This window comes from Scophthalmus maximus, chromosome 12, assembly GCF_022379125.1.
Source record: "Scophthalmus maximus strain ysfricsl-2021 chromosome 12, ASM2237912v1, whole genome shotgun sequence".
NCBI classification, from domain to species: Eukaryota; Metazoa; Chordata; class Actinopteri; order Pleuronectiformes; family Scophthalmidae; genus Scophthalmus; species Scophthalmus maximus.
The window spans coordinates 20266048-20290147 of NC_061526.1; the positions used below are offsets into that span (position 1 = coordinate 20266048).

General features: G+C 42.7%; 1 protein-coding gene across 1 annotated transcript in view; it reads left to right on the forward strand.

The window, feature by feature from the left end:
* The window catches only part of apaf1 (apoptotic peptidase activating factor 1), a 34472-nt gene extending 10628 nt beyond the window's left edge, over positions 1-23844 (forward strand). The window contains exons 22-27 of the mRNA XM_035613608.2: positions 1732-1857; positions 3841-3972; positions 4079-4204; positions 6000-6125; positions 7634-7780; positions 22076-23844. Of these exons, the coding sequence (XP_035469501.1) occupies positions 1732-1857; positions 3841-3972; positions 4079-4204; positions 6000-6125; positions 7634-7780; positions 22076-22222 (804 nt within the window). The 3' untranslated portion in view covers positions 22223-23844. The remainder of the gene's footprint in view (positions 1-1731; positions 1858-3840; positions 3973-4078; positions 4205-5999; positions 6126-7633; positions 7781-22075) is intronic.
* Positions 23845-24100: the final 256 nt, after the last annotated feature.

Here is a 24100-nt window from a genome sequence, read left to right on the forward strand (position 1 = left end):
GCCTCCCCTCTACATCAGAGAGCAGCTCTAATTAATTCAAAAGGTCCCGCAGTCTTAATGAATACACGGTTAATGATTTTAATTACAGCTCTTCTGTGGCCCTTCATCGGCCTCTTGTCTTGTCTCCTGGACCCAGAGATTTGAGAGGGAAGGTTTATAGCGCACAAAGGCTTGAAGTACTCATAGTATTTTGTGAGGTTTTCCTGCAGTCAGTAATATATTATTCAATATAATTTTCAGACAATTTTACATATGAAAGGTTCTTGCATGTTTTCCTGTGTTTAGACAATATTTGACAATGAAGGCTCCTTTTTGTTGAATGAAGAATTGGATGTGTACAAAAACATGTTTTCATTTCCCCAGGAAAAACCTCTGAAATCAGAACATTTTTTTTAAATTTAGGTAATAAGAAAGTGTTTGTCCCAATTAAAATTGTTTTGCTGCATTTTATCATTGCAATACAAATTCTAAGCAATAATTCACATCCTTTTTTCAGATATATCTTAATTTGTCTTTTGCTGTTGTAGTCCCCCTTAGCTAACTCCAGAGGGAGCCGTGGTGCTATTTGGAGCTAGTGCTGCAGTGGAAGGCATTAATTTCCCCTTCCCTCATCTGCTCTTATTTACCACCAGTTTACTTAAAAAAATTAACTAATAATTCATCAGCGCAGGACTCACTCACAGCTCTGACATACCGCCTTTATTCTGCTCATGTAGATGTCGACGTCTTCATGACAGATGTGCAAGAGACAACAGAAAGTCTCTGTGTGAGTGGGAAAGTATGCACATTGACAGTGGTATTTAAGACATTAATCTACTTTTTTATCTATTTTTAAATGTATATATGTATATATACAAACATAAATATTTTTTGTCCAACATCCTCAGGATCTTCCTCACCGCACCGTCCCAGAAAACTTTGAGCTGCATGTGTGAAGCTCGCCAAAACGTTTTCCCTCTCGGGCTTTGAATCACACGTCTCAGTGCTCAAGGCTTCAGGAAACATGGTTGCCGTGCCCTAAGGCTTGTTCTGCTCACACATTTTAACCCCTGTCCACTGAGATGTAAATATTTTAAGCGTCACAGGATCTTCTTTTACACTTTACAAAATACAGGTGCTCTGCTGGAGTGAAGATAATGTTGTCCTCTACTTATTTTGACCTCATTGTCGGTGGTCAAAATAAGCCTGTGAAAGGTTCTCAAGGTCTTATTATAACAGGGTTATATGCAGAAGCAGCATCCCAAGTCAGAACGCATGATGACGTTTTTTTTGTTTTACTTCCAGCTGGATCTTGTGAGCATCAAAGCTGTTTTGTTCTCGAACCCCCACAGTATCGTCTGCTGGGGTGTCAGACCCTCAGCTGCCTGGACTGAACGGTCACGCTCAAAGCTCAAACCTTTCCTCCACCAACTCCACTTTCCTTTTGATGTGCTTATCACCATCAAGCCAGCAGCAGCGGCGGCGGCGGCACCTCACCTCTCTCCTCCTCAAGTACTCCCTGACATTGTGACTTAAGGATTTTTATTTTCAGGAAATCTTTAGGGACAGATTTCCTCCCTGAGTAAATCTCGGCAAACTCAGCCATCATTCGAGGCTTGATGTTCTGGGCAGTGATGAACCTTATGTGACTTAACAGTGGAGCCCTTTTTTTGTGACCAAGAAACTGAGACGTAGTTCTCCCAATGACTTGAATATTTGTGTCTGTAATGTTTCTTTGTTTCTTCCCTCCAGGTGTTGGAGGTACCCTCTGGGAGGCTCTTGGCCACTCTGCTTGGACATACTAAGACGGTGCTGCACTGCCAGTTCAGCCAGAACGGCCAAACACTGATCACTTCCTCAGAGGACACCACCATTAGGGTCTGCATCTCCTCCTTTCCTCAGTTTATGCTTTTTGTTTCTCTCCGTCCTCTTGGTTTTTAATGCTCCTGCTTCCCCCCATTCATCACGCTCTCTCCCTCGTACCACGCTACCTTTTCTTGCTTAATTCATGGCGCGTTCTTTCACCTCCTCCTTCAACCCGCCTCCCATTTTTCTTCTCTGCTAGTATTGATTATTCTTCTCCCTCATCCCCATTCCTCACCTTGGGTAAAACTGTCTGCTCTGCTAAATTCGCCCAACCTCACAGTGCTTCGGTTCTCGTGGTGTTTTCACCTTCCCCTACCTGTTACACTCTTCCATCTTCCTATTCGGCCTCTTCACCTCCTCATTTCGTATCCCCCTCTTTCGTCTCGTCTCCCTCTTCTCCCTTCTCCTTGCCTTCGGCTCTGCCGCTCTCGATAACTCTTTATCTCCCTGCTTCTCTTGTGATGACCGTGTGCAAACTATCTGTGTTTATGTGTGGGTATGTGTGTGTATTCCGGGCCATTACCTTCTCTGAACCCCCACCCTTCATGCTCTGTTGCTCATTTCCCCTTTCCTCTTCTCCCCATCTCATCTCCTCCTCCTTCATCTTTTTTTTTTTTGCCGACAGACCTGTCCACTGCAGCACTTGCTCCTCTCTCCGACAGTGCAGCGCCTAGTTCCGTATTCATGCTGCAGCTTCCTACAGCATCACATTTCTTGGACCGTTCGCTGCTTATTCGGAAGCTTTTCAAATTGATGCTGTTTGACATGCGCTCGCCAGGAAGTGGAAGTGTGTATTTAGATGTTAATGCAGACACGGAGTGAATGTAAAGCAGTCTAATGACGCTGATGTTAGCTGGTGATGGATTGTAACCTTTGGATCCATGACAGAAGAAACAAGGTGCAACACTGCACCATGATAGGATGATCTGGATGATGCTGTCTGTCCTGCCCTCATTGAGCTCAGTTGAACTCCTGTCTCTACTCGTTCACCTGCCTGCACACTGATATCAATGTAGACAGTTGTGCATTAGTATAAACTCAGGACATCCAAAAGATGTAAAAGCAAAAATCTGAAAAGAACTAAATGAAATACTGTGATCTGCTGTATCATCAGCAGTGTTGTACAGTTGCTTTCAGAAGCTCATCGATTTATTACATACCTATATATGTGCCACTGAACTGCAGCATGGTGGTTTCTACATTCTTCTGCAAAAGAAAAAGGCCTGTTGGACAGCAGATTTTCTTTTTTTTAGGATCTTGTTTTTCATGTTTTTTTTCCATGTCCTATCTACATGATTTATAGTAAACTTGTGTTACCTGAATATCCACAGAGAAGGTGATAAGTGCAAAGGTACCACCAACCACAGTAAAAATTTACTATTGGGAGAAAAGAGACACACACGGATTAAAAAATTACAGGATTTTTGTTCAATATCTCTTGTGACCTGGCCCCAAACTAATCATGTCTTACCTGCAAAGGTGATTTCACAAAGCCCTTGATCCAAACGTAAACCGTGTTTGAAAGATTTTTCAGCTCCTCAAACTTAAAACGTAAAAGAAAACTGTAATCCTCGACTGCTGGATGAACACAGAAGTTGTCCACGCCAAGTTCTGAGCACTGAACCCTTGCAGACTTTAGATAATTTTACAAGCGCAAATTGCAAGTGATAATGCAAGTATGGAATGAAAGAGAAAAGATGCACAGGCTTAACTTTGTGTTTGAGGAATAGAACAGCACAGGCATCACATCGTGTTACGAAGACAGCAGGATTTCTGTCAAGCACACTGTAAAGTGTGAGGCCCCTACTAGGATGGTGAAATATAAGGGGGAAATGTTTAGGAAAATAATGCAACAAGTTCTTGAAAAAGTCTACATGTGCGTCCTTAAGCACTTATTTGAACTCATTGGGTAGTACATTTCTGAAGTGAAAAGCAACAGTGGCGGAGAAATTCCTAATCCTTGTTTGTTTTTGTTGCCTCCGCTGCCCCCTGTAGGTGTGGAGGTGGCAGTTTGGGGAGGGTAAAGTACTTCAGGGTCACAAAGAGCAGGTCAGATGCTTCTCTCTGCTCTCCGACTCAGCGGCCGACACAAGACTGCTGTCCTGGTCCTTCGACGGTACCGTCAAGGTGACGCTCGTAACACACAGATAACGAAAAAACACAGCTGACAGCGGCATGAAATCAAATATCAAGCGATTTTTCTTGTTCTCGTCCTTCCCTTTCTAACTGTAAGGTGTGGGACACTGAGAGTGGAGAGAAGCTACAGGACATCGAGGCTCACCGGGGAGCCATTCTGTCCTGTCACGTCTCACCAGAGGGTTGCTTCTTCGCCACCACCTCTGCTGACAAAACTGCTAAGGTTCAACACACACACACACACACACACACCCACACGTGCTGTAATAGTCATTTTCATAGGATGAGACATAAGTGTTTGTGCTGCCAGTAACAAGTTGACCTATTACACATCAGCATCCTCCCTCTAGCCTCCTTTCAAACTTATTACTTACAGCACATAGCACATGGACGCATTGCTGCGGGTGATATCCTTCCACTCAGAGTTTCTCCAGTAGGGAGGCAAGGGACCATAGAGACTAGCTTGCCTCAGGCCTGGTGAGTTAGCTGCTGGTCCCACACACCCACGTTCAGTGATCTTTGAATCTGACTATATGGCGGCCCGTGGACCCGCTGAACCACCGGCCTGGCAGGCAAAGGGAGGCTGACTTGCACACTGAACCACTGTCCTGTCTGGATGTAGTTTTTGCCAGGCTGCCATTTACCTACACCGCTGTGCTTGACTTTGGCCCGACTTTCACTGACTCAGTAGGCTGGATATTGCGTGTTTTTTTTCTCCCAAGCTGCTCTTAAATCATTGGTTTTCCTTCTCATCGTGAACTGCGCAGCACAGCACAAGTTGAGCTGCACTGCGACTGTACGCTCTTTGAATCTGGCTTCTTTTCAGTGTCATTCATTTTCTTGGATCCTAAATTACTGCAGTTTCAGCGTGCTGTTATGGCATCATGGATACCAACTGTTGTTTCTGAGGGTCCGGCACAAGAAACAACGCAAAGCCCCTCTCTCTGGCATTTGTCAAAGCAGTTCATCTAGAGCCACTGCCGTAGAGTTTCACACGGGAATTTGGGTTTGGTCGACACTTCCTGTAGACTGCAGCCACTGGGGTTGCCAGCCAACCTGGCTTCTGTCAGTGGATGGTAATGAGAGAGAGAATGTGTGTTTTGTGGATTTGGCAAAGATGATAATTGGTGTGTGTGTGTGTGTTGTGTGGCTGGTCAGCAGCCAGCCACATAGTCCTTGCTCCACAGACCGAGGGGCTTTGGTAGCTCAAAACAAACATCAAACATCAAACTCCATCTAACTAGAGGTCAAACCAGAAGGCTTGGCCATGAGTGTCTTTGTTGAAGGCCACAAAAATAGAGACGGTGTGCTGTTCCGCTTCTTCCTTTTCCTCCACCTCGCTCTCTCCGTCCGTCCCCTTTTCTCTTTCTTTTTCTCCTGACCTCCAGATGAATGGGACTTTGTGTGCAGACACAGTTAGCCGGCTGCCAAACGAAGTGTCTAATTATGAGCTGTGTTATTTTCTGTGCAGCACAGGATGCAGCCGGGGTAAAGGAAGAAGAACAGAGACAAAGACTAGGATGGGAAGAGAAAAGAAGGAAGGAATGAAAAGAAAACAAATGATTAGAGACAGAAATAAAACAGCAGAGAGTGAGAGAGAGCGGAGAGAACAGTTGCATCGTTGTTATGCAGCGCTAAACAACATTAACTCTGCCTTTGGCATGATTATATGTCTTCATTACTCCACTGCATGAGTGATGATTATTTTTGTTATCTGTTATTTCCCAGGTAAACACTGCTATGTTGATTTTTCTGATTATGTTTCATCTACAGTGCAATGCGTCAAGCAAAGTTCACCCAGTTTAGATGCTCTGTGTCACACAGAAATAGAAATCTTCTTCTAAATGGGTTACTCTTGAGTAAACACGGATGAGTCACTCACTTCACTTCTAGTGGAGTGTAAAAATGAACCATGTCAGAATATGCACATTTGTCTTAATATTTTTAATCCCCCCCCCTAATGATATACAGATTTATGTTTTTCCGTGTTCTTGATGCATGACCTTCTGCTCTCTTAGTTGTGGCACTGTGAGTCCTGGCAGTGTGTCCACACACTGAGGGGCCACCAAGACTGTGTCCGAAGCTGCCGATTCTCCTGGGACGGCCGACGCCTCGCGACTGGAGACGACAATGGAGAGATCCGGGTGTGTGTTCAAAGCAAACCAGCCGTTTACTGTATTTTTCATTAGATTTTTTAGGTTACTTTTGCGAGGCTCATTGGGCTTGTTTTGCTGTTTGAATGAAATCACTACCCAGCAAAATGACTACCTAAATGCAAAAAATGTTTAGGGATTTAGGTGGAAAATGAGGTAGCAAAGAGAAAAGTGATTTGAAAGAAAAAAGGCTGCAGATGAAAAACTTCCTACAGAGCAACCTGCCTCAAGATACTCGCGTCAGTGTGTTCACACACCAGATGTCATTTTTGCTACTAGAATGAGAACCAGTTCAAATGCCTTCAACTTATCAATGCTGCTGTGCAACACACACAAAAACGCAATTCCCATCGTTACATGTCATCACTCATTTCGATGAACTGCTCCGTAATGCATCATTATTGCTGCAGTGCACAGAGGAGGGCTGGGATGAGAGGAAGGTGGCAGGGCTGCGGCTGCTGGAGGAGGTGCAGGTTTTTTGCAAGGAGTCGAGATGAAGGGATCAGGAAGAAGGAGGAGATGTCTGACAGTGGGAGGCGAAGGAAAGGACTCGGGCTGCCAAATTGGATCCCAGAGGTTTTGGAATTGGCACAGTTCGTCTACAAGCGCACGTGCAAGCGCACGCGCACACAAACACAAAGTTAATGAAAAGTTAGACTGCGTGAGGGAGACAAGGAGAAGTCATTGAGCGCAGTTCAACCTTTATCGACAAACAGTGGCACCACGTCAGTGAGCGAGGGGTTAATGCCCTTGAGTGGCCTCTGGGCTGAACCAGCTCCATTATCCAGAAATGGCCCCGATCCCTCAGATCCAATTACATAAACCGCACTGAAATCTCACCCCTGTTTCTATGGAAACATATCTGAGTCATTCGGCACAAAAGCACGCCAAGAGTTAAAAATAGCTGTACATGTGATGTGTCATTGTCAAAGGATCATGGCATTTGAACACTTGTGTAACAGCTGCAATAGACACGATGCGGTGATCACAAACCATCACTTTGGGCAATTTCTTGTTTAGATTCACACTCTAAATAACTGTGGAAATGCCCCTTTATTTTTCTTTTTAATGAGCTAAAAGGTTCAGCCTTGACTTACTTGGTGTCTTTCTGGAGCTTTCAGCCATATCGCACGAATTTCATAAACCAATGGCGTTTTCTCAGTTGCCATTGGGATGGTTTCGATATTACATAAAGGTATGTGACCAAATGGTATTGCACCTTCCTTGAACAGGGACATGGGTCAGAATGTCCTCTCATACATGACATCCTATATCAAGTGATCAAAAAAACTTTAATCACATGATGTTGACAGCTAACCTATCTCCCTGGCAACAGAGAAAATTCCATCCACTGATACAGGCCACAAGATGAAAATTCAAGTTCGTGGACCCTGCAAAAGGAATTTATTCATTTGACCAAAACCTTTATTTGTCTCTTACAGACAAACTTAAAATGTTTACTTTTTGCATGCTTTCTAACGTTTGGCTGTCCATCACAGCTGTGGAGCGTCAAAGACGGCTCTTTGCTCAAGATCTGTTCGCGGGACGGTAAAGACGGCATGGATTCGCTCCACGGCGGCTGGGTGACCGACCTGCACTTCTCCCCAGACAACTCTCTCCTGGTCTCGACTGGCGGCTACATCAAGGTAAGATAACACATGGGAGTCATAATGTTTACCCAGTGCCACAATGTGTTCATCACAAGTAATTACAGTGAACTGCAAGACATACAGTTTTAGTTTTAAATATTTTGATGGGTATATTTTGTGACATAGCTCCATGGCTGGAATCAAAGTGAATGAGCGATTCCCAGAATGGGAAAGTATTATGGAGGCAGCTGTGACTCTTGGGAACCAGAAAAGTTTGTAGCCTTTCCCAGATCTGTGCCTCGACACAGTCCACAGTCTCTGAGATTTGATGCCAGTTTCCTTGGACCTCACGTATAGGTTTTTCGCAGAGACCTTATATAGACAGAAGTGCGGCTTTCCACTTCACGTCCAGTCAATTGAATTTACCACAGTTGGAGGTGTAGAAACATCCCGGTGATGATCAGGAGTAATGGGAGGAACCTGAGCTTGAGGAGATCATGCACCAGTGTTACATTAACTGGAGGACTGAACTGTAGTGGCTCAGGTTTATATAAAAATGCTCAATACCTTGGAGAATGATATAAATGCCTCCTTGTGACGTGACCAGAATACTGTGTGCATGTGCGTGCATGTGCGTGTGTGCCTCTTATTGCCTTTACTTTTACAGGGGATGGGGTCACAGAGCGGGCAGTCTCAGCTGGGCTCTGATTGGCTATTTGCCGGGCAATGATGTAATCCTCAAGAGAGAGTCGTTTCTGATCGATGAGGCTTTATATCTCAGATCACTCCTGATACCGTGTGTGGGGTTGTGTTGTGTGTGTTGTGTGTGTGCGCGTGAGTGTGTGCGTGCACGCGCGCCTTTGTGTATACCTGCCTGTGTGGGTCGACAGAGATGTTACTGTTAAAGGCAGTGGATGCTATTCTGATGGACAAAAAGACATTCAAATCTCCCCACAGCTGATTTCTGTTTATCAAACAAACCCAACGAGAGCCACGCATGAGTTTCTTTTACTTTATAACTTTAGTGTTTATATATTTCTTAGTTGTATGTGAAGATTTTCAGAAAACTCAGCTGTCAGACCCAAAGTCTTTTCCTCAACATACAGATAGCACATGCAGTTTATAGGGCGGCATAAAAGATCTCAGTGCTGGAAAGAAGACCAGACACAGAAGTATGGCGTGAAATATGAGAATATAAACCTGAGGGTGGATTTCACTGCTTTTCTAATAGGAAACAGGGTAAAAGTTAACGTGAATCAATGCGAAGGAAACAAGGAATTACTGAGGATTTAGATAATCGATGCCACTCTGGGCTGTATTCCAGATTTTGGATTTTCTGTTAATAGGGGCTGGGTGATATGGTAAAAGAAATGTATCACAGTAATTATACAGTAAATATGTATATATACATCATATAACAAATTAAAATTAATCAAGTCAATATTTCACATTTGGAGTCGGACTGGGACGCATGTGGCCTCCTACTTTTGTGTGAATGCAAATGCGTTGTGGTCCACATACGAAGTCTGACGTCCTCTGACCTGCTACAGTTTCATAATGAACAATATTAATATTGAGTGCCACATAATCATTTTCAATATATATATATTTTTTACCAAATGAGTAAAATCATTGTAAAAAGATGCACATCAAGTCGCCCTGCCTCTCCTGGCTTTTTGAACAGAAAATTATGTATGTTTTCATTTTTTAAAAATCAACCTACCAGCTTGTCTACATTTACCAAATTAACATGTATCTCATATGTTTAATCCATTCACGCTAAAATAAGATAATCACTTGCTGTTTCAGAGTTCATCGTTAGCCCACAGACTTGAGAGTGGTTTCAGTTTTAACATCTATCTCACAGCGAAAAAGCCAATGAGCATATTATCCAAAATATATAGAATTACCCCAAAGATTGTTTCCAAGCAGAAAATTGTGAACATAAAACATGATAAAGATTTGTATTGATCGCCAATAGGAACTTGATACTCAGGTCTGCTCTGATCGAAGGGGTGCAACACTCAAATTACCATTGCTGTCATCATAATTATTCAGGGAATTGGCTTCCAGATCACTCCATTCTTCCGTTTCACAGACCCTCAGTCAAACATGTTGACTTGATGGATCGGCATGGGGATGGTGCGGAGCTGTGATGGATTATTATGCCTGTCCAAAAGGATGAACCCCTGAGTCGGGAGCTTTGATTGATTAATTGTACTGTGTGTCGTTCGGGCAGCTATGAGAGGCCATCTTGTCCGTCACAGTAATTACCATGACAGAGTGTGTACCCCTAATGACAGATAACATAGCCCGCAGAGTGAGGCAGCACAATCATAATCTAACTGTCTATCTGATTTGATAGATCGTTGGCAGGGCGTGTCTCCGTGCTCGCCCGATTTACAATTAGCAAATGTCTTGAAAGGAAAACTTGGCAACTTCGCACTCTGAACTGACTAGTTAGCTCTCCCATACTTCTGACAATGAAAGAGTGAGTGGAGTTTCCTTATAAATGTGAAGCAGGAATACCAGTGTGGTCAAATAAATGATTTACTGACATCTTAAAAACAAATGATGGATCTTGGCAAACATCTGAACACACTCATAACGGTATTTGGTTTTGTCTTCATCCTCAGCTGGCGAAAGGTAGAGATTTCACTACGAAGGATCAGTGGGATTGTGTATAATGTGTATTTGAGTCATAGATGATATTGAAGTTTGGCTTGGATACTATACAAGCTCCGAACAAGGGCGTTACTGGGTGGTAAAAAAAAAAATCACATAATCACATAACTTGATAATAAAATATTCGGTCATGTTTGAAAATGAAGTTAAAACATGAACAAAGCATCATTAAACATGATTATAGTAGATTTATAATTGATTGGTGCTCATATTCATGTCACAGTTACAGACTCATAATTTAATAGAACCACTGACATATTGTATGGGCTGAAATTGTTGAGACTCACACTATGTTTCCAACATTTTTCCAGCTGTTATTTAATTTGACAAATGAGAAATTGCAGATTTCTTTACTCATCCAGTTGTAGTGATGTTTCATATGAATATGGTTCAAGTTTACTATTGTTTACTATTTTCCGGTGATGTGAATGGAGGATTTAAGCCCAACTTTATTAGACAGCACGGCATTAGTCATCCACAGCTCTCAAGCTCCAGAAATTTGTTTTGCACATACGGGACAACAACAAGAATTTAAAGGCTGTCACGAATCCCTTGGTGAATACTGGCAAGATAAGAATAATATGGATTATGTAATAACACAAACACGGCCCTCTCTAAGCATTGTTGTTGTAATTACCACGCTGATAATTTAATTTATCATACATAGAGCAGTTCCTTATGCAGATAAAACAGATTGTATGGTTTCTATTAAGTATAATCTGACTGCCATTGCTGTGACAGTGTTGCTGGAAGAGAATCACTGGGAAAACAAATAAAAAAATAGGCCGAACGGAGCAGGGAAGGCATGTTTTTTTTTCTTATCGTGATATGATTCGTCGGGGAGTTGTCAGCTCTCAGATCCTCTTTCCGAGCACAACTCTGAACATCAGAGGCTTCTTTGCACACAATGACTCAGTGTGTTGCTGTTGCTAAACGCGATGATGTTGTTATTGGTCGGATAAGAGCGGCAGAAGTGACAGCGGGCGATGTCTCCCATGGTTCTCGCCGAGTCAATCAGTTGAAAATGATGCAACGCGAGGCTTGTAGCGTATAACGTTTGCCGCTTTCTATTTGTGTCTTTCGCTCCCCTTACAGAAATATGTTTTCTTGTTTCTCCCAGTGTTTTTTTTTACTCATCTCTGTCAGTACTTCTGCCTTAATCAGCTCTCAAGCTTCTCCTTTGTTTTTCACTCCCTCTGTCTCTGCATGGTCGGCTGAATGGTGTGAATGTAATTAAAGGCAGCGGGCTATTGTGTGTTGGGGAGGGGATGTGCTTGCCCAATCCCCCGTTGTAGGCACTTACCTGTGTAGAGTGTATAATTAAACATTTCTTGTGCTCCTTATCACCAACGTTTTACTTCACATTATAAAAACATAACCTACGCGCTTGTTCAGTTAGGTAAGCCTAAAGCCTAAAGCTTGTGACAAGATAGATAAACGTGTTTTTTTTTGTTGTGTAGTGTAGTGTGTGATGAAGTGGTGCCGTCCAGTCTTCTGAAAGAGGCTGTTACATCCTACACCATTTCCCATCGCTCCGGATCTTGCTAGGATATGCTGTACCTGACTCACACCTGGCCTTGATGCGCGCGCACACACACACACACACACACACACACACACACACACACACACACACACACACACACACACACACACACACACACACACACACACACACACACACACACACACACACACACACACACACACACACACACACACACACACACACACAGTCACCAATGCCGATGAGTCGATCTGTCACAGTGCCATGATCCAAGAGGGAGGCGGCAGGTGCGAAAAGGCTCATCCCTACTGCAAGAACCCCCACACACACACACTCACAAACACACACACACACACTCACACACACGCACACACACACCCAGACACCCAGACACCCAGACACCCAGACACCCACAGGCCCAGCAGCCCAGAATAATTCACACCAAACTGTCACGAAAAAAACCCAAAAAACAAGCACGGCTCTCTATTAATACTGTCTCAGATCTTCCTAATTGTACCTCTTTTTAATCTTATGAACAGTTATGAATTCCAAAGTGTCCTTACTTATCCTTAATCAATATCTCCCAGGTCTATTTCACTGAGCCAGCTGTCAGAAGCCGAACTGAGGGGCTATCTCATCAGCAGGCATCATTTCTGATCTGTAAATCCTCCTGTTTCAGTTGGATCTGACTCACTGATACATCCATTACACGGCTGTTGACTGGTGAGTTCTTTTAACCATGGGGGGAAAAAATTCGAAGAGCGAACACCGCTAAACACAGACCACTGATTTGAGTAGGTAGCCTTGAGAAAAACATGGGAACTGAACCCACCTCTGTGCTCGGGCAGCTCTCAGTTGTAAATTCAGATTCAGATCTAGCATGTGACATCCAGGGGGAGCTTCGTTCTTCATTTCAAAGCATGAAACTACAAACATTGTGTCATATGTGTCAGTCTACTTTATTTGTATTGTCACACGGGACTGGAGCGACTGATCAACTTCTACACCGGAGTACACAGATATTCTCTATCCATAAATCCATAGAACATGGAAGTTACCTGGATATAACTGTGTGACTACAAATGTGTGTGTGTGTGTGCAATTCTATGTTTGTTGGAGACCAACTGTTGATCAGTGTAAAGGCTTGATCACAGTAGCATTTGAAACAGAAAATACTTTGTTTCAAGTTATTTTAATTTTGACTGAATTTCCACGGCCAATACCCAGAAAACAAAATGACTCTTAACGAGAACAGGACTGTAACAACACTTAGTTTCCTGTTCTCTTTCATTGTTGTTCTTTGTCTCGTACGCTGTCATGCACACACACACACGCACTTACTTTAACACCCCCCAATGTTCAAACACTGACATTTGTAGTACACACACACTCTTCCGAGGCAGTGTATCCCCAGATGGATGGGAGTGTTTTATATGACAGTCCTCCCCTGCCACCAGTGTTGTCAGACATCACTTATCAGCCGAGCCTGAGATGGAAGAGAAAGAGAGAAACAATTTCACCTTATCTCACCTTCTCACCCCCTCCTCGCCGCATTCATTCCTGCCTCTGCATTTCCCACCGGACCTCCACCTTCCATCTTCTCCCTCGTTGTTATCTCTATGTTTCACACCTTATATTTTTATTCTTTTCTTACTGCTGTCAATTTCTTCATCGGTCCACTTTGGTGACCTCATGTTTGAAGCCCTCCTCCCTCGGTGCGAGCTCACACTCGCAAACTCGCTCAGTTTTCACTCCCTGTGCACTCCAGTGCTGTTTTTGTGTGTGTAACGGTGCTCACTTTTTGTAGTATATCTGACATGAGCTGCTTTTGAACATGCACTGAAGTCCGGACATTTTCTTGAACCTTTACGCAAATGTCCGCAAATGTTGCTTCCTCAGATCAGAGGACATTGCTTTCACCCAACTGGTTTTGAGTCGGCCTCCCTCCTGCTTTCTCAGCCTGAGGCATCGTCGTTTAGTCCGTCCTAATGAGGCCTCGGCGGGCAATGAACCATTACAGCCTGTCATCACGCTAAGCAAGAGTCTCAAAACGAAGCCGCCGGGGGGAAAGAGGAGGAGGGCAGGGAGACGAAGATGAAATGAAGGAGCAGAAAGTTGCCCTGACCTTCTCTTAGGAGACGTTTGATGGACGGCCAATCTGTCAAAGATCAAGAAGCGGTCGGTTAGCGGAGGAGCAGTGAGGAAAAAGGAGGGTGTGGAGAAAACGCAGCCATCTCCCTGACGGGATGGATTAATCAAGCTGTCAAGATTTTTGTATAAACGACACTGGCTGAGCCATAAGTAAACGTGTCTCCGTTTTCCTTCGCCGGCAGAGCAGATGTTCAGGCTTTCTATCAAGGGGAAACATCAGTTAGTCCAAGTACTTATTTTTTATTTCTCAGGTTAAAGTTATGTTGCCTGCAGGTGCCTTTGCCTGAGGTCTGTTTTTATTTCAGAAGTCATAAATATATATTTTTTCCGCAAATGCAGGTTCTTATTGCTGGAAAAAACAACACACCAGCTTATGTAAGTAGAGAGTATTTTTGAAACCACGTATCACGGAATTAGCGACAGCTTGTGCGTGAGGTAAGATCTGATATCAAAAAACTCAGAACAGAGCTAATGACCTGCGACTTTCCTGCAATGTATTAAATTGCCGTTGGGGTTTTTCTTATAGGCGATATCCCTGATAATTTGGACCCTACACTCTTTCTCCAAATCAGTCCCTTGGTATCAATGGCCTTTAGAAGCCATGAGCTGCTCATTTTTTATTCTTGAAGAATGACATAGTCAACTGCATTTTTATTCAAATCGCCCATAATCCCCAGTTTCAAAGGGCCATGTGCAGCCCATGTGACACCCTCTAAGCCTAGAGTCTCAATTTGACTGCGGAAAAATTCCTCAAAAAGACGTTGACAAGGAGGAAAAGGTGGGGAAAAAATCAGGAAAGAGAAAAAGAGGACACAGACCTTCTCTCAGGACAAACACACCTATACGAGAAAAACTGCATGTACAATTCAAACTTCAATCGATTTCCTGCAGCAATTTTCTGCACATTGATCCTGTTGCATTTTTACCTCGGATATTATTGCAACTGCACAGTACGTTGGTTTACAGGCTCACTGCTCCCCCTTCAAAGTTGATGGAAATAACACAACTCTGACGACGGCGCTCTTCTCAGAGGACATGTGCGTGTACGAGCCGGTGGAACAGGCCACCGCGTCGGTTCAGGCGGCGTTCGCAGTTTTGATTTCATTCAGCACTTTACTTTCTTCTTGCTCTTTCAGAAGTAGGCACCCTGCAGTGCTGTTCTGGCGTAGCAGCAGACCTACCTCTAAAAATAACTGCACACTCTCATAAGATGCAAAACAGCCCCTGAAAGTGCATCTACATTTTTTTCATAATCCATTCTTCTATTTTTCCACCATCTTCTCTTTTTCCTTTTTCAGAGGTCTTTTTTTTCATAGCACAAGTTCTTCTTCATGTGGGCAAAGTACATCCAGAGTAGATATCGTTTCCTGTACGTCCTTGACTTGTATTTGCATTTTTCTCCCTCACGCGCGCGAGACAAAGCATGGAGAACTTTGAAAGAGTCGAGCTCGGGAACGAACTTGGCCTGGTTTCACTGCTCTTGTTGTGAGGCTTGGGGTATAAACACAGACTGGTGAAATATTTATCTGTCTCTGTGAGGCAGTTCTTTCCCCTGCGCTGCTCATTAAGCCGGGGTTAATTGTCTCTCTCGCTGAAGAAGCAGGGCCTGTGTGTGTGTGTGTGTGTGTGTGTGTGTGTGTGTGTGTGTGTGTGTGTGTGTGTGTGTGTGTGTGTGTGTGTGTGTGTGTGTGTGTGTGTGTGTGTGTGTGTGTGTGTGTGTGTGTGTGTGTGTGTGTGTGTGTGTGTGTGTGTGTGTGTGTGTGTGTGTGTGTGTGTGTGCGTGTGTGCGTGTGTGTGTGTGTTCCACATGGAGATGGAATGAGGCAGATGGGAGATGTAAAGTGTATGGATATACACACACACATACACACAGTAACTATGCTGTTCACTGCATTCACGTAGACTTTCCATGAGGTAAAACCCTTTTCTCCGAACAATTTGTGTATTTAATCATTTTGATGTATGCAGGAGTAATGGACAACTATAAACTCTGCAGGGAACAAACCACCTGTTCAGTGTAACAGTAAAATATAAAGTGAGCAACCTTTCCCACAACCTTATGAGCGCAAAATGTATCCTTAATGCTTTTATGCCACGATTTAAGTCATGACATGTGTTTCCCTTCCCGTGGTTGTAAAGACTTTGCAAACAAAATCACCAGAGTTAGACTGAAAACTGAGTGGATCACGAGTGGTTTGAGAGGAGTTCATCTTTTGATCTTCATCTGGGTTTTGAAAAAGACAAAATACTCCTCTGTACTTCAATGTCCTTTTTGCTCTTTGCATCATTTTCCTCCTCTTTTTAGATTTTTCTTGTCTCTTTTTCTTACTCCTCCCAGCTCCTCTTTTTTTCCACCACCAGCTGATTTTTTCTCTCTCTCACTTTCTCTTCTGACGTCTCTTGTCCTCTCTCTGTTCTGTTTTCCTCTTTCAAATGTCTTTTTCTCTTCGCGGATCTTCCACTTTCTTGCATGCTGTGGGACTGACAGAAAAGAAAGGTGTGTGTGAGAGCAAGATAAATAAATGGAAAGTGGAATGATTTGCCCCTATCCAAGCACATAGTATATCTAAGTATTAGTAGAAAGAAAGAAAAAAGAAACTGTGTGTGAGCGATAAATGTGTAGTGGATTGTCGGAGCATCAATATTTCAGTGGACGACACCTTGGATGAATAATTCAAACTCGGTGTCACACTGTTTCCCTCTCAGCAAGACTCTTGGCCTGGTCTGAGACACACATGCACATGCACACTAACACACACACACACACACACACACACACACACACACACACACACACACACACACACACACACACACACACATACACAATCCCCTTGCTTTTACTTTGTGAAATTGAGGTGGTCTTACAAACTCGCCCAAATCTGCTCCAGCTGGTCTCCCTTCTTTCTTTAATCCCCCTCCTGCCTTTGTGTGCATCCTGCTGGTTGTTGGTCGAGTCTCTATGACTTTTTTGTTGTTGTTGTCATTTCTTTGAAAACCGTACCTTTTCCCCCTGGACTCTGTACGTGAGCTATTTATGTAAGAGGAAGATTAATTACTCCCCTCCACCCCCTGCTGAAAGATGCGACTGTGCGCTCACTCACACACAGTCATCATCCCCCCCCCCCCGGTATTGTCTCCGTTATGTAAGCGCTGCTAACGGGTGCTGACTTTGCATTAGGTGTAGTCTCAATAAGAAGAACCTGTTAAGCCTCACCAGAGCTACCGCCGAGGGCCTGTCGGGGGAGATTTGGTGACCCTCCGCTGTTAGCTGAAATGAATTGGGGTTACACTCTCTCACACACACACACACACACACACACACATACACATACATGTATGGCAGCTATTCCGACATCCCCAGAAGAGATTTTGACCCCTGTGTATGTGAGTGGGACGCTGAGAGGAAGCTTATCTGAACACCCAGAGTAGTGTGGCTTTACAGATAAGGGCGCATGTGGCCCCTTGTTGTTCTGTATCATCAAGTTTCTGGTCTTTTTTTTTTTTCACCATGCTGAGGGTGAAAACAGTCCTGCCTTCATTTGATTTGTCCATCTTAACGATTTTGAATTAATATAGCAGCTTTCTCTTTAGCTTCTGGATTTGTCAGGTACAGTATTTCACTTGCTCGAGTAGCCAAAATCTACAACCCAGTATTTGGATTGATTGGTGTCTCGGCTCTTTTATTCCCTTTACTCTGGTAGTTCTGCCGGCACTGTCCCTGTTGTTAGGCTCTGTCGTAAATTAAAGTTTTATTACGTATGTTCATCGGCCGACTGATGACTGATCAGCTCCGTCATGTTACCTTCGGGCTTTGTGTTGCTGTTTTGTCCTTTTTATTATTTTTCTCTCTCTTTTATCGTAGACACACAGAGATAATCCCTTGTTGATTGGGTTTTTGCATTATAATTATATTATTTGTATTATTATAATTTTCCTCCTTTTATGCTGTCGGTCTTATGTTGTGCTTTAGCCATAGACTGTATATAAAAATAGATGTAGTCACCAAGTTCGGAAAGTGAAGTTATTGCAGGTCTTAGAGTCTTTGCAACTGTAAAACAAAATCTTACATTTTTTAAATTTGTTGTTAATAACACTACACTACATTTATCTGAAAATTGATAAATGGAAACATTAAATGATATCTTGTCTATCTATTTTTATTTCTATCTATATACATTTCATGCGGGGTAATCCATTAGCTTTTGTGTGGAGTAATTTCTACAGTACAGAACATACATTTTCCGTATGAATTTTAGATTAATGTAACCTACACACTGAATACAAGAGTGTGTCATTTTAATGCTAATTCATTCACGTCTTGATCCTCAACATATTTCCTCTTGGCCCCACTGTGTCTGTTGCTTCAGCATTAGTATTCATGTAATGTGCAGCTGACGTTGTGGCAACCCCCCCTCTGTTTTCCAACCATTCTTCAAGTTAATTTCAGCCGCCTCAGCACAGAGGAAAGCGAGGATGCTGCGTTGGGCATTTGGAAATATCTCTCAGGCCACCGCAAAGAAAACCCAAGATGGTCCCACAGACACGCGCAGTAAACACACCCGGGGGTATTGTCCTCTCGCCGGCGGTGTATTGCTGTACAGTCATTTAGCTGCTACGTGCTTCACCAGCTCCCCCCATAAATCAATGGTCCCATAGTGATGCTGTTGATATCAGCACATCAGCCATCTGCTCTGAGGACGTGGACACTGTTTCACATACCAGACACTTTCTGTGTGTGTATTCCCATAAGGGACACAAAGCCTTATGGAAACAGACTCGCTGTTGTTATGATGAATGTCTTTTATTTTTGACCAATTTACAGCATCTTTAATCTGCATTTGTTCCTTTTGTTTAGTGGACTTTTCATGCGTATTGTATTTTTACATACGTACGTACGTGTGCGTGTGTGTGTGTGTGTGTGTGTGTGTGTGTGTTCAGGTATTATTTATTTGTTTGAGCTGTCAGTTCTTTGGCTGCCAGCAGCCACATTTCCTTCCATTCAGATGCAATCACGCGCTAACCAAGAGTCTCGTTCCCCCGTCTGATATCTGCACCGTATCCTTGTTTCATCCCTCCACCTGTCTATTGATCCCACCTTCCATCTCGTCTGTCTTTCTTCATCCAGCCATGCGTCTCTCTGTCTTTCTCTCCTCATCCCTGGACAAAAAAAATACAGATTTCATTTTCTAATGAATGATCTGCACAAAAAGAATGTACGTCACAGACTTTGATGTTCTCTTCATTTCGTTTTTTTTTTTTTTTTAACTGTGGGTGATATCTTACTGTAGGTGGCTCTGGTATGAAAAAAAACCCGCCCATTATTCCTTCCGGCAAAATTTAATTTAATTTGAGTTGGCAACACTTTATTTTACAGGCCTTGTATTATCCAACTAATTTCCTGGAAACGCTCCTAAAAAATTACTGATATTTAACTGAATTTCATGTTTTTTCCACACAGGCCTACGCAAATTTAGTGTTAATTATAAGTGTTAACTGCTACAGTTGTTAAGTACCTGGAAGAAAAACTATAGAAGGTCTTATGTAAGTGAAAAACTGTTGAAACCATCATCTTATTACTAAACGGAAAACGAGTTGAGTCGCATCCGGATGTGTGTGATCCAGCTCAGCAGGAGACGGACTGATCGATCCTGCAATTTGTTTATTTATGCAATAATCAGTCAGAGCAGGAGGAGCAAACCATGATATGGTAAATTCATTTATATGCATGTATTCATTTATGTATGCTTGTATAGTTGCTGCCTGAGTTTGCAGAGAGAAAACGGGAGCTAGTCCCTGTGATTATAAATTCTACCGCGCAGCTGTTTTGCATCTGTTTGTGTACCAAACAGTGATTTGTGTATATTTTATGTTATAGTACATTTAGTCCCTGTTATTCCGTCTCTGTATGTTTGTATTTACAGAAACACAAAAATTAATTTGTGCTGAAATGTCACGTTCACTCTCTGGCCACATTTGTCCTTGAGGGCAGCAGCAAATTAAATATCATTGCGGCTTCATCATGGTGTTGTATACACAAAGAGAACAAAGATAGCCCTTATGTAAAGCCACTTTATTTTGAATTAGTTACAGTCAATTTAATGTTTCCTGGTTGTGAAGTATTTTTAGTAGCATGTGGTGTAGGATATTTTCCACTCGGATTCCGCGGGTGATTCTAGGCAGGCGGCCGGAGAAAGACTCTTGTACGAGGAGTGAAATGATTTCCCTTTACACAGTGAATTATTAATAATGGGTCAGCCGGCCTTTGAGTTCTTCAGTTACTTACAGCCTTTTTGTTTTGTTTTTTTCTACAGAACATTTCAAATGGGTTTATTGTTGGATCTGACCTGTGTCAAAATGTCAAAGGCAAGAAAAAGGGTCTTAGATCCATCACCTGTAGAAACCGGTCCACGCCAAATTCTTCACAGGACAGTTACCTGAGTGAGGGTGGAAATCAATGTAAGCTCACTGCTGATTAGCAGGAGTGAGAGAAGCAGCAAATGGAGCGACAATAATGAAATCATCATGGTGTCTCCAGGAAACTCCAGTTAACTGTTAACTTTTTCTTTTTTCTTTTTTTTTCTTTTGCAATTCCTGGAGAATAACGACAGACTTATTTTGAACAGGGGAAAGAAAATAAATAAGTTGACGCGAACATTAGACAAAAAATAGCATTGTTTGAGTATTAGAGCAAAGGTTAGCCATCCAATCACATTCTATTTCAGTAGCCATCTTTTAATCTACTTATGTATACATAAAGATCATTGTTTCGTAGATGCCTCAGTTTCTGTTGATCCCTCCACCAAATTAGATTTTTTTAGACTTTTCTTCCCAGTCCAAACTAACTTTTTCATGGGGAGGGGGTCCAGTGAGCGTAGCCTACCCCCTGCCTGCAGCAACAGAAATATTCAGTGTTCAGTGTACTCTGAGGCACAGACATACCCACACACACACACGTAGACACCCAGCAGTACATCTACAGTTCAGCACGACAATCTGGGCAAATCAAAAAAAGTGTGTGTGTGTGTTGGGATTCTTCTATAAGCTCGACATCTGTTTCCTCCACCTTTTGTCACTGTGTGTCTGTCTGCCTGTCTGCTGAGAGACTGAGATGTTGGCCTGCTTCCTCTTCCCAAACACACACAAGCGTGCTTTAATGACAAAGAGACACACCGCTAAGGAGTCAACCTATTAATTTCATGTCGTCTTTCATATTTTATTATATTATACCGTCAAAGTTGAAGGCGCTCACACAAACACACACTCCTGCCCTGCCAGGCTATAAATAATTGACTTGATTTGCCTTTGACGGTTCATCCCAGTGAGATGGACCTTCAGAGGAAAATGTCATCGTTATAAACTGAGATTAAACAGAATCACTCAGAGAAAGTGTTTGGGTGGGGGGTTTGACTGAGTCTGATAATATTATACTTCATATTAAATCCCATCTGGTTCTTCCTGCAAACCAGTTTGTGTATGGGTCGGATTCAGATTCAGATTAAGCCAAGTGCGCACTGCTTGAATTTTGTGGTGATTCATCCATCCCATAGAAAATGTTGAGATCTGAGACAAACTCCCTCAGGTCGGCATGAAATTAGAACTTAATCGCTTGTTACAGTGGCTCATCATACACATTGTGAACTCATTAGCAGCTGTCACAGACATGTCAGCGGGTTTTAAGTGTGAAACCCTGAATAAGCAGCAACCAATGACAGTGCAACAGGATGACGTGTCACACAGACACACAGTGACTTTTCACTCAAACTGTAAATAAAATATTAATATTAGTTTTGCCAAGAAATGTCATTTTATAATTTTGGGAGAGTTGATCTGTCACGAGAAAAAAAACAGACATTTCAGTGTCTTACGTTTGCACTGTGCATCTGTGAGTTTGAACACAAGATTATCTCCAGTTTGGCTTTGTTTGTTTTCGCGCAGACACACACCACACAGCATGACATTTGCTTAGAGCTTTTAAAACACTCCCTCTGTCTCTGTATCATATCCAGTGGTGGGATGTGGAGCGAGGCGAGGCCCTGCAGACCTTCCATCCGACTGGAAGCGCCCTGAAGAGAATCCACGTGTCAGCGGACTTCTCCACCTTCGTCACCATCGACAGCAGTGGCATCCTCTACGTCCTCCAGAGGGTGGTATGAGGGCGACAGCGACGCCGACAACACGACAGAAACAAAGCGATCAAACACTACATTAGAGTGTTTGTTGGATTAACGATACCGACAGAGGGGAGAATGTCAGCTGTGACATCCCAGAATCACACAATTTACCACTGCACACCTTTCTACACTTGAACAGCGAACAGCAATACAATAGATGATTACAAACATACTCTTTCGGTTCTTTAAAGTCAAATGATTCTGCTAACTTCACTTCACCTGTTTCTACCAGCCTTAAACACAACTGTGGTGTAAAGATTCCTACTCCAGTCTCTCATTTTTTTTTTACACTTGAAGAGAAGATGCAAATGTGCTTTTTGTACTCAAAACAAGAGAAAAATGTCTTATAAAAAACCACATGTTTACTTACAACAAAAGCCAGCAGAACCCATCGACCGTGTCTTCTCGCGTAGAACTTCTGAATCATTCATTGCTAATGAAGAGGTAAATATCTACAGGCTAAAGACGTGGGATTCTTGCGTCAATTCAAATGTGTGTTAATCCATATTTTCATTGGTGCTGAACGAGCGAGCGTGTGACGCGAGGGTTTTTTTCCGCTCCACTGTTCGTGATCGATATATGCTATCGTGCATGTCTGGCGATCCACGAGGAGCCGTGGAGTGCATTTGACTCGTCCGTGCTGTGATGTTTTTTTCTAAAAAGATATATTTGTGCGTGAGGGTCAGTTTCTTTGTTGTAAAACTGTGAAAACTGCTCTGAGCCTGAGTGAGAATACTGTTGGTACTGCAGGATGTGTACGTTTTCTCTCTCAATGCTCTTACGCCTTTTCCAGTCCACTGGCATGGGAGTCTGGGGCACTTTGAAATGCATTAAAAATTTAGTAGCATGGTTAAGTTTTAATGAGTACTCATTTAAAATTGAATCCAAAATCTCCTGAAAAGCCTGAGAGTCTATTTGTAAATGTGAACCCTTTGTACTTTTGAACTTTAATCAAAGGTAAGCGTTTTCTATAAAAGAAAAATTCGCACAATGTGATGTATAATTTATATCAAATTTCTACTTGCTCATGTTAAGAGGTACTTTTTGTGCTTTTTGTTAATTGTTAAAAAAAAATTGTACCAGTTCTTTTTTTTTTAATGCTCTATATACCACCTTTTTTCTTTTTTTTACACAGTTTTATCTGCACATTGTCTCACTACTGAGCCTTTTCCTGTTCTGTGCACTTTGAAGCAGGAGTGCGATCTTTAATGAAGCTTTTGGAAATATGGCTTCATTTAAAAAACTGAGTCTTACTTATTTGACAACACAAATGTGTGTTCCTCCCTCTTCACGCCTATTTGTGATAATGCAATCTCCAGCTCCAGAGTGATTAGCATGCAAGGACAGGGGGCAATAAATGGACAAAAGCAAGGACGCGTTTCAACATTTATAAACAACGCTGTTGCCACTTTCACATCGTGCCCTCCCCTGACTGGTGCTTTTTAAAGACTGGCATGAATTCAATCAACAGATTTCCCTCCCTGTGTTGGAGGTGTCTGTCACACGTAATTGTTGAGATATCGATGTTTGCTCAGGATGTATTGATGCTGTTGTACGGTTTGGTACAATGTGAGTGTAATTTCAAATTAAATTGCATACGTACATACATGTCTTCATCTGGTAACCTCCCCAACTTTTAGCGATTACATTTCTCTTATGACGCCGTCTTTGTGTAATGGTAGTGAATTTAACTGTCTTGCACTAGCAGACATCCTCCCTCCTCCCTCCTCCTCCTCTTCCTCTTCCTCTTCCTGCAGTGATTTGGCTGCTGCTCTACGTTAATTTGAATCTCCAACGTGTCCTGCATCACCTCCAGTTTTCACTCCAGATGTCACCCAGCGCCTGGGAACATTTCTTCAC